Genomic DNA, 11,071 nt, shown 5'->3' on the forward strand with positions numbered 1-11,071 from the left:
GGAGATTTTCTTGCGAATGGACGATGCATGCGAGTATATTTTTTCGTGAACTGACAATGCATGCAAGGAGTTTTTTTCGCGAACGAACAAACACATGAAGCATGTGAAAGTACAAGTGAAGGAACAACTTGCACATGCAACATCAAGCGAACACCAAGACTGTCAAAGACTCTGCACACCTTGCCATGTAGAGGTAAAGCTATGATACACCAAGAGCACATCCATCACTTAGTAGCACTGCAGCTCAACATGGACACCACCAGAAACATGAACATACCAGCACTATCGTGTCGAGTCATGTCATGAGTAATTTCGATCACATCACTACTGTGGGCCATATTGTCGTAAATCAATGTAATGTAACATGGAAGTCCAAGAGACCCACATGTTATACGAAGAGTCATGTAAAGTTGAAGAGTCAAATAAGTCAAACAATCATGAGTGAAGTTGAATAGTCAGAAGGGCCAGTTATACCCTTGTCTATAAATACCCCCTCATTTGTACATGCAATGGACTTTTTCACCTTGGATCCTCGAACATAGCCCTAAGAGTCTGTAATATTTTCTTTGAGGAGTGAGTAGTGGCTTCAACGCCCCTCTCATGGGGTTAGTGATGTATGGTGTACCGATGTGTCTTATAACTTTCACTTAATTCAGAAGCCTGATAACATGCCAGTGCGTTTTCACATATGTATTGTAATTGTTTGTAAGACCGATCTCAGAACACTTATAGTGCATGTTTCTTTAACCTATGTTAAAGCAATTGAATTATTTCAGTTGTTTTAATACATATGTTTATGAAAATGTGTTGTATAAGTTGTTAATGTTGTCTTGCCTGCGTGAGATACCTCACCAAACATTAGACAAAACCTTTCCCATAAAATTGTTATAACGACCATCGCATTCACGCAAACTACTTCGTTGAGTGTTGTACGTGTTATCTCCTATTATAAGTTGTGACTATTGCATCAGTGTGGACTACTCCTTCAAAAGCTGCGCATGTCCCGTTGTGTTGTGTGTCTGTGACGGAGTTGGGACTCTTCCAACTGGAGACTCACATCCACCCCCTACCTCTGTGGTGAAAGGACCTTGACACAAGTAACACTAAGCACTCCCCAAGCACGAGAACATCAGTGTTTGAAGACGAACCAGACCACTCTCACGTGCCGACAAGAAAGAGCTAAGGGATATCTTTAAGATAATGACAATCGAGCCATCATACCAGATGAAACTCCTACACCAAACAGTGTGAGGTCTAATTGGGACCTCATACTAGGAAGATCCCGTGAATGTTGGTGGGTCTGGCGTCATCAACACGTCCCAAATACTTCAACTTAATCTTTCTCTCTTTATACGTAAATAATTTGAATATTATTGTGAAAAAAGTTGATACAATTAACACACAACATTTAACAAGTGTAATATGCAGCGTTGTTTCTTAGTACTTTCCTATTATGTGTAATTGATAGAAAAACTTATTGTAACTAGGACAAAAATAATATTACTACTATGCCAAAAAATGTCTATATTTATAGTGATTTTTTAACCTACTTCTTTTTAATTATATTACTATTTTCTTACACTAACTTGGATTTGTATCTCAAACATATCATAAAACATGCTTCCTCATGGAAGTTAGTGACATTATAACTCCTAATTACTATAGCATGTTAGTTGTCCTATAACACAAGATCTAGACTATGTATCTTTGTGATCACCAAAAAAGATATCTTAAATTTGTGTCTCAAGTTTATCACAAACCATGATCAACCATGGAAGTTAGTGTCTTTAAAAATCCCAGTTAGTAAGTTATGTTAGATGTAAAAAATAGTAATATACTTTTAAAATGTAGGTTAAAAAATCACTATAAATATAGACATTTTTTTTCATAGTAGTAGTTTTATTATTCTCCTAGTTACAATAAGTTTTTTTTATCAATTATGCATAATAGGTAGGTACTAAGCAACAAAGCTGCATATTACCCTTGTTAAATGTTGTGTGTTAATTGTATCAACTTTTTTCATAATAATATTTAAATGCTTTATGTATAAAGAGAGAAAGATTAAGTTGAAGTATTTGAGATGATAATTAAAATATTATTTTATTTAAAAGCGAAAAAGGTTGGAGACAATTTAAAATTTTTTCAATGTAATATTCCATTTTGAAAATTATAAAATTATAAAATTACTAGAATCACTTTTAGCATAGATAATTAACTCATCCAAATTATAATGTAGCACTATTGAAACTTTTTAATATAGAGAGTAATTTAATATTTTATGCTTTAAATATTTTATTGCACTATGTTTAGGCCGATAGGCCTTCCTTTGAGTGAGCTTTTCGTCTACACTTTGTTTCTCTGCTTGACATCTATTATATGCTTTTCTGTTTGACATCTGGCAGTAAAAGATATTTACCAATTCATTATCCTCACCGCGCATCACATCTGGCAAGCATGCACTCATCAGGTTACCTGTATTCCCATGTTTCTAATGGCGAATAGGGATCGAACAGGTAAGCATGCACCCATCGATTAGAAAACTGTGAATGCAGATTATCCCAAAAAGGGCATTAAGCAGAGGATTTTGGTGTATGTTTCCAAGGTTATTTTCTTTCGGCTATGTTTCTATTCGTTATTCATATTTATATTCTTGTAGCATGTCTGGTGGTTTTTGATGTAAAAAGTTCTAAAGTTCATGTGAGATTGTTCTTAAATTAGTGAATTCTCTTGGTTTCCTAGGGTTTGTGGTTGTTCGTGGGTTAGGATCCATGTTTTATTTCCATTATAGTTTGTCTCAGAGTATATGTTTACTTTGATTTCCTATTTTCAATGTTCTTCAAATTTGTTTTCAAGGGTTTAGTATGGGAAAATATCGATTTTATTTAACGCAGTGTGATCGCGATTGCATTGCCTAAAAGTGGTTTTTTTGAAAGAGATTGATAGTAATTTTTTCTTGTGGTTTTGGATTTTCTGTTTTGATGTTTGGGCTTTGGTCTTATGCTTTCGTTCTTGCTCTCTATGTTGTAGATCGCTCTTATCCTTGAATCATGGCTCGTATGAAGCCAACGATGGTGGTGGAAGATACACTTAATCAAGGATGCATGCAATATGGGTTAGTAATTAAATTCAAATCAATTCATTAAAACTGGGCGACAAGAATTAGATGCATTGATATTACACATCATTTTTTTAATACTTTCTTTTTCTTTTTCTTCATTTTGGAGGTTTTTTGTGACTATAGATATAGAGAGAGTCCCAGAATACAATTCTTTGTATTTGAAATTAATCTCCTATCAATCTCTTTACGTTTTCTTCAAATATGAAAGTCGGGAGATTTTCGAATGCTCTGAAGCCTTCTAGTTAGATTCTGTGTTGTTAGTATACATTGATTTCAAAATAAGATTTTTATAATTTTTTCTTTCATTCTTTGTTCGATATCTTTACTCATGGAGCTCTTTTATTTTAGTTCACCAGGCTGAACACATTTTTTCTACTTTGGGAATATCCTCTCACTTGGAACCATTGAGTGGTGTAATGGCATTGGGCAAGCGATATAGTAGCAGAGTATTTGCTTTCTTTTTGCATTCTGTGGCAGGATGGTAGAGAAGACAAGGATCCGGGACACTCGGATTCTAATGGTTGCTAGCCTAGTTTCTGCTACTGGCCTCACCAGCATCGATGTGAAATTGGCACCTGGAGCATGCAATTGGCAATTTGAACAATTTTCCGTATGAATGCATGCCCCATATGAGTGCATGCCTGCATATTTCATATTTATTACAAAAAATATGTGGGAATATGCATACATCTCATCTCCTGTACCAAGAGAAGGGACTAGTTTAGAATTTTATTGCAAATTTTATTGACCTAAACATTTGGAAGTCAATATGCCCATATCATGAAAATATATGGTGAATGAAATAAATTGAACCCTGACATTTTCATGGTACTTATTTATAGCACCCTTGAACTAGTGTAGTAACGAAACTTTCTGGGAACAATGAGTAATTGTGTTCTACTGTAATCCAGTAGAAGTCGTGGGGTAGCCTCTTTGTGTCCATGACCCAGCAATAAATTTCTATTGGCACCCTTTAATGCAGTCGGTTTTATTTCAAATTTCTCTCTAACATCGAGGTCTATAAAACAGCACTTGTGTCAAAACAAAGCTGTCCTGGCTATCAACTACCTTTCTTTATGATTTAGTTCTTTCATTATACTAAGTATAGTTCTCTATTGAAGGAGGGGAAACTTTGGGCATTCTCCTTAATTGAAGGAGGAGAAACTTTGGGCATTCTCCTTAATTGGTAAAAGAATGGAGTGGATTCTCTCTGTTGCTAACGTTGGAAACCTATAGTTGGTGCATGTGTTCTTTATGTGGAACTAATTTCAATTCTTAACTTTATCTTCTTTAGAGCTAAAAAACTATTACATATTATGTGGGGCTATGGTATCCCACATATTTGTTCTATTTATCCCAAATTTTGGCCATAAGCAAACCTATCTCATCTCATAGAACAAGAAAAGAGGTTGTGCCAAAGTGACCTCTTTGTATTGCTAACATGAGAAGAGTATTTCTGTGTGTCTCTCTATTTTCTTCAGCTTAATTTACTTTCTACTAAGACAATGAATCTCAGGGAATTGAAGTGTGCAAAAATAGCATTCATTAACGTGGGGCTATGACATTTCTATTTTCAACTGTGAAAGAATTCATCCTGGTCATTTCTTGTCCTTAACATAAATACTTAAGGTAGTGAGTGTCTACATTGTTTGACATGCATACCCATACTGTATTTGGTATTTCTTCCTTGAAATAGAATGGAGATGTTCAATACACTATTCTTTAATGTAACATTTATACCTTTTATTTATTATATATAATTTTGATATATTCTTATTGGTATCTCCATGCATCTTACAAAGTGGTGAAAAATGTGCCATACAGGGATGATTTTACTGATGTGTGTTTTCTTGATACTGATAATTGATGGCAGATGTTCACACTACTGCCGGAGATGCCAAATAAGGGCTCCATGTTGTAATGAAGTCTTTGACTATAAGCATTGTCATAATGAGGCCAAAGTATGCTTCTTTTTCTTTACTTCATTCGTAGCTATTTCAAGTTTAATGGTTGTGTTTCATTTATATACTTGTTAAAATAGAACTAGAAAATTACGTCTCTTCTAATTTCATTTGTGAGGGTATAGTATGGACTGATCTCATATCTGAACAGAATTCAATGGATGTCCATCCACTTGATAGACATGATGTACCACGCCATGAAGTTTGAAAGGTAAGGTTCTATCTTGTTTTCCAGTTAGATGTTATTCATTATGACGTTTGTCTTAATGCTCTGAACAATATGTATTCTTTGTAATTAGTAAAGATTTTTTAGGTTGTAACATCATAATATTTTCTGAAGGTAGATTTGAAAGATGTAAAGATTTAACTTTTATTCTTCTCAAAAGATAAATGGTCAATTATCTAGCAAATTTTATCTAACTTGCTGGATTACTATATTGCTTTTGTTTATTTATAGTTATTCTCGTATGTTTGCGGCATATTGCTCTTATTATTTATAGTTATTCTTGTATGTATGCAGGTTATCTGTTCACATTGTAGAACTAAACAAGATGTGAGAGCTAAGCCTTTTTAATTTTAATAATGTGCATAAAATTTTGAGGTAAACACTATAATGCTTCTTGAGTTATTTTAAAAATGATTATGCACTGTCATTTTGCAGGTTCAGCAAACCTGCATTACTTGTGGTGTTTGTATGGGAAAGTACTTCTGTGAAAAATGCAATTTCTTTGATGATGAGGTGCGCTTTTAATGTCTTTTCAGGTTTAATAGTTCTGGTTCAGGAAAACAAAGAGTTTCATTGATGGTTTGGATGTATACGCTTTTGGTTCTAATTGTACTTGCCACTTTGGTTTTCTAGGACTCAAAATAGCAATACTACTGTGACGGATGTGGAATTTGCAGGTATGCTTTTCTCTTTTTCCTTTGATGTTTCTTGCTCTCTTGTAAAGTAATCTTTCATGCTATTGTGAAATGTATTAGATGTATTTTTTGCCTTTCACTTTAGCTACTTGTGCTGGTTTTCAGAACTGGCGGCAACGATAATTTCTTCCATTGTTATAAATGTGGTATGTTCTTTATGACTTCTCAAATTATCACTGCTTCTTCTCAAATTATCACTGCTTCTTCCCATGTTTCATTGTAGTGCGAGAATGATTTATTTGCTCATGTACCTTTTTCTAGGATGTTGCTACTCTATCCGCTTGAAGGATTGCCACCTTTGTGTGGAAAAAGCAATGCACCACAACCCTGTGTGTTTTGAGGTAGGTCACACTTAGCTGCATAGTGTAGTAATTGTAGTTTTCTTTTTATAGCATAATTTAGACTAAAGTTATTTAGATATCCAAACCCTCGTCTGTTGACTCCTCTGCAGTATTTATTGGACTCTACAAAGCTTATCGGCGTATTGCCTTGTGGTCACACTATTCACATGCATTGCTTGAAAGAGATGCACAAGCATCTTCAGTAAGTTTCATATGTGGCCTGTTTTGTGCCCTGGCTCACAACCTCTTGTTTCTAGTCTACCTATACTATTACACAATACTAGATATACTTGCACTGATATGCCCATTGATGGTACCTTCTTCAGCGATCTGTGGTCACAGCTTGTAGCAGCTTTAATTTTATTTCAAATGTCTTGCCATTCTAACATGTTTGTTTGTCTTTTGCAGATTTGCTTGTCCAGTGTGCTCCAAATCTGTCTGTGATAGGTCTAAATTATGGGAGAAACTTGACCGAGAGGAAGATATTTTCGACAGGATGAACATCTTGAAGTCATCTTGCAATGGGTTGTATAAAGAGTAGCTTATTATATGTGTTTTTGCTAATTTTGATTTCTCATATTTGAAATTTTCTTTCATCCAATGGCAATTGATTTTTTAAGTTTCTTGAGTGGATTCTGATATTTTTTTTTGTCATGTAGGTTGCTTTGACTCCAATGCCTGAAGCTTACCAGAACAAAATGGTAAGTTGTCTGATGTTAATGTGGTATAATTTGGAGGCATATTTTAGAGCCCATTAGTAGCGTGAGAGAAAATACCTCACCACTTTATTGTCGATCATTTGAGTAGGTTTGGATCTTATGCAATGACTGTGGAGTAATTTTTGAAGTAAATTTTCACATTGTTGCACACAAGTGTCAAAGATGCAATTCTTATAACACCCGAGAGACCAGGGGAGGTCTGTCTGAAAGTTCATGTAGATCTCATCTTTGATATTCTCAAATGTTCAAATTCATGTATCCCTCTTTACCACTTGTAAGGTTGCCTTAGCACTGCTTATGTGGCTTGAAAAATAGTTGTACAGCAAATTTCTATGCAGTGGCATTATTGTAAGAATTCATTGTAACCGCTGAGTTTTTGTGGCACTACTCTACGATTGTTGACATCATAACAGAGTTGATGCTCTGTGCCCACTTCAACAAAGACCACAAGAAGGGAATTCTTTATCCTGCAGCTCTCACGCCACGACAAAACAAGTATCAAATTCTGTCTTTGCAAATCTGCAGATCATGAATTACAACGGAATGAAGGTCTCTTTTTCTATATGTGACTTTAGTCTGACCAGATACATGCAGGATTTAATTTCCTATGAAATGAAGATGTATTTTCCCTTTTGGAATGGCATGTTATTTCTCAAGCAATTTACTGTTGCTCCCATGACCGGAGGTGTGAAGAAGCCTCATAGATATCGTCCCGGAACAGTTGCTCTTTGGTATGTACACGCAGTTTAAATTTGCATCGGATTCTATCGATATGTGTACAATGTTTTCTTTATAGTATATGTATTTTATTGCAAATTGTTTAATCGACTGAGAAGAGAAATTCAAAAGTATGATAAAAGCACGGAGTTGCTAATTCGGAAGCTGCTATTTCAAAGGCTTGTGAGGGAAATTGCCCAGGACTTCAAGGTAACGTGTCACCTTTCTCGTTAAAATGTTAGCTTAATTGGCGACCCATTTAAATGAATTGCTTGGTATTCTGTTTTGGCAGTGGTACTTGTCTAATTATTTTGTTTTATTGTGTTCAGACGGATCTGCGATTCCAGAGTCATGCTATCTTGGCACTTCAGGAGGCTGCAGAGGCCTATCTTGTCGGTCTGTTTGAATATACTAACCTCTATGTCATACATGCGAAGAGGGTGACCATCATGCCGAAAGACATTCAGCTTGCAAGGCATATCCATGGGGAAAGGGCGTAGGCCTGTTTTCACAGTGATGATTTGTAAAGGTCGGATTTTTTTGGGGGGAGAATTCTGTAGCATGTACATATATTTGATCAAGGAAGCTTTTTGTAGAAACACATTATAGACTGTAGGATTTTGTAATGTCGTATAATTGAAGTTTACGTTGACTACAATGGATATTGTGGATTTATGACTTATAATTGAATGGGTCGACTCGAGCTAATTGTAGCTACTTATTAATATGAAACTTTTTGCCATTCGAAGCCATGCTTTTTGAACCCATAGTGCATGTTGATGCTTGTTAAGCTCTTCATTATTATATGGATTAATTATTGTTTGTCAATGTTTTGGAGCCCATACTGCATGTTGATTCTTGTTAACTTCTTCATTATTATATGGTATAGTTATTGTTTATCAATGTTGAAGTTTTATATGTGTCTTCATGTATAAATTTAATTTGTTTTACGGTAGACAACATTCCTCGTGATTTATATTTGGCATTTTCTATTACTTTACGCTGATAATACTATGCACTTTCTATTACTTTTCACTGATAATTGACCGCAATACAAGATGTTGTATGAAAATGTCTTTTATCAATGTTGAAGTGCTATATGTATAAAACTGGTTGTTGAACAATAATTTACCCTGTCTGCCAGAGAGAGCTATTTTATCTTTTCTACAAGAGAGGGTTGTGCATCTGCCAGAATTCTTCATAGTGGAACTTGCTTATATTTTTTTTAATAATTGACTTTGAATTTTACAAATAGTTGGATGGATTTTATTTACTAGGCTAAAGCAATTATTCTAAAAATCCACTAAGGTTGTGAGCAATGAGTATTTATAATTACGTTATTAAATATTTGGATGGATTTTATCAGCAAGGCCGAATCTACTATTTTGTAATGCTCAATAGTCTTGCGATGTGTTTGCAAAAATATGTTCTTGAATATTTGCATGGATTTTATTTGTCTAATTGTTTATCTGTCGCACTGAAGTGAGTGATTATGGAATGTTTAGTGGTTGTATCAATTTGTTTGGAAAATTTTGTTTTTGAATACTTGGGAAGAGATTAGTTTGCAATGCGCTGTAGTTGTGAGAAATCTGTTTGCAAAAGTGTGAGTTGCTGCAATGCTCAGGTGGGAAGTTTCTTTTGGAAAATTGTTTTGCCATCATTTTTGTGATGGTGCAGTTTTAGCTAGTATTCATTTTTATTCCTTGTGAAATTTTATTCATTCTTTCTGTATGGCCAATTCATTGTCAGTTTGTTAAATTTTATTCATTCTTTCCATATGGCCAATTCATTGTCAGTTTGTTGTTGTCGTCTCGTCGTGGCCACACTCGGCGAGCCACAATGTGGCTAACTCATTATTGTCAATTTAGTGCATCTCGACCACTTTTTCAATTTAATGATGACTTGAAGAAACTCTTCAAGTGTCATGTTTCGTTATCCAGTGTGAATTTTTATGTCTTCTACCCATGTGGCCAAATCATTGTCAATTTAGTGCATCTCGGCCACCATGTCAATTTACAGCACATGTTGGTTGAAGAGTTTCACAATTAACTGCTTAAAACTCGGTTCTGATTTTTCATGAAACCCTCATTCCCAGTTTTCAGGAATCATTCATTTTCAGTTTTCCAACCAAATTACTTTTTAAATAAAAGAATGAAACACTCGTTCTCAAATAAAAATGTTCTCACGTAAAAGATAGAAATACTCGTTCTCCGTGTTCTACCCAAATTTGAAGGGTTACCACCAAGTTTGAAGGTTTTAAAGCAATAGCATTTTTGATGCTCAATTTGAGGGGTCTGGTTTTTCCTAGGTACTACAATTCTTCTTAATAATGGAAATTTCCAGCTTATTTGCTTATATCAAGCATTTGTGTAGGGTTTCAACCAATTAACATTTCATTGAGTATGTATTTACAAATCAATGATATTAGGATCAAATCCCACAAAGAAATTCTATATATGCTCTTCAAATTCCTTCAAGCTTTTGAAAGTAAAACCAATGAATTATCAAATTTTACTATAATAATCCTATTGGCCTATCTTTGTATCTTTTGGGACAATTGCTAGTTATTAGAATATGTCAATCTTAGTTAATATATTATAATAGATATATTGTTTTAAAATATTTAAAACATAATGTACAAAATTATTCTATATATTAGAAAGTTTCAATAATACTACATTATAATTTAGATGAATTAAAGAGAATTTTATAATTTTATAATCTTTCAAAATGGAATATTACATTCAAACAATTTTAAATGGTCTCTAACCTTTTTCACTTTTAAATAGTCTCAATTTTACTAATAGTCTCAATTTTCCCTTTTATATTAAGTGATTATTTATTTTTAATATTAGTGAATTTATTTAATTAACTTTACCTAGTATATGCTTCTGCGTGTCATGTTCACGTAAAATTCCACGCAAAACATTTACATATTAAATACCATATACCATTTTTAATTCACCATGTAGAATTTAAACAATGCGTTATCTAAATGTGTCACGCATTTTATATAATTTATTTAAATGCATTAGATTTAAGAAACTAATTATATATCTTGCTTGTTCACTTTAATAAAGGTGCACTATTTAAGGTCGGGGTTTAAATTAAAAAGGAGATATTATACCATGGTTATATCCCAGATCTATATGCTATACGTGATCATAAACACATTGTTAATCGCTTCCACACATAATATCATACATTAACTAAGGTATAATACTTGCTCGGCAGCTGGTAGGTTGGATATTTCGTATATTTTCTCGCCGTTGATCGAGTGGATGATCACATTTA

The 11,071-nt window shown here is 34.0% G+C and overlaps 1 protein-coding gene and 1 pseudogene across 1 annotated transcript; both read left to right on the forward strand.

Moving 5' to 3' along the window:
• Positions 1-4,801: 4,801 nt before the first annotated feature.
• On the forward strand, positions 4,802-7,292 carry LOC149252071 (E3 ubiquitin-protein ligase RZFP34-like; annotated as a pseudogene).
• A 443-nt stretch (positions 7,293-7,735) lies between these two features.
• LOC149252072 (histone H3.3-like) lies at positions 7,736-8,277 on the forward strand. The gene is made up of 3 exons (XM_089454066.1): positions 7,736-7,791; positions 7,921-7,987; positions 8,107-8,277. Exons 1-3 carry the CDS (start codon positions 7,736-7,738, stop codon positions 8,275-8,277), a joined length of 294 nt encoding a protein of 97 aa, XP_089310192.1.
• The last annotated feature ends 2,794 nt before the right edge of the window (positions 8,278-11,071 follow it).

This window comes from Pinus tabuliformis, chromosome 7 (assembly GCF_031772625.1).
Source record: "Pinus tabuliformis cultivar Carrire ecotype Pingquan chromosome 7, CPIR1, whole genome shotgun sequence".
NCBI lineage: Eukaryota > Viridiplantae > Streptophyta > Pinopsida > Pinales > Pinaceae > Pinus > Pinus tabuliformis.

What these genes read in the sequence shown, in the direction of transcription:
- LOC149252072 (XM_089454066.1), top strand. Translation starts at nt 7,736, where the DNA reads ATGACCGGAGGTGTGAAGAAGCCTCATAGATATCGTCCCGGAACAGTT. An exon ending in CCCGGAACAGTTGCTCTTTG is followed by an intron (nt 7,792 to 7,920) that starts GTATGTACACGC and finishes GTATGATAAAAG; the next exon opens with CACGGAGTTGCTAATTCGGA. An exon ending in AAATTGCCCAGGACTTCAAG is followed by an intron (nt 7,988 to 8,106) that starts GTAACGTGTCAC and finishes TATTGTGTTCAG; the next exon opens with ACGGATCTGCGATTCCAGAG.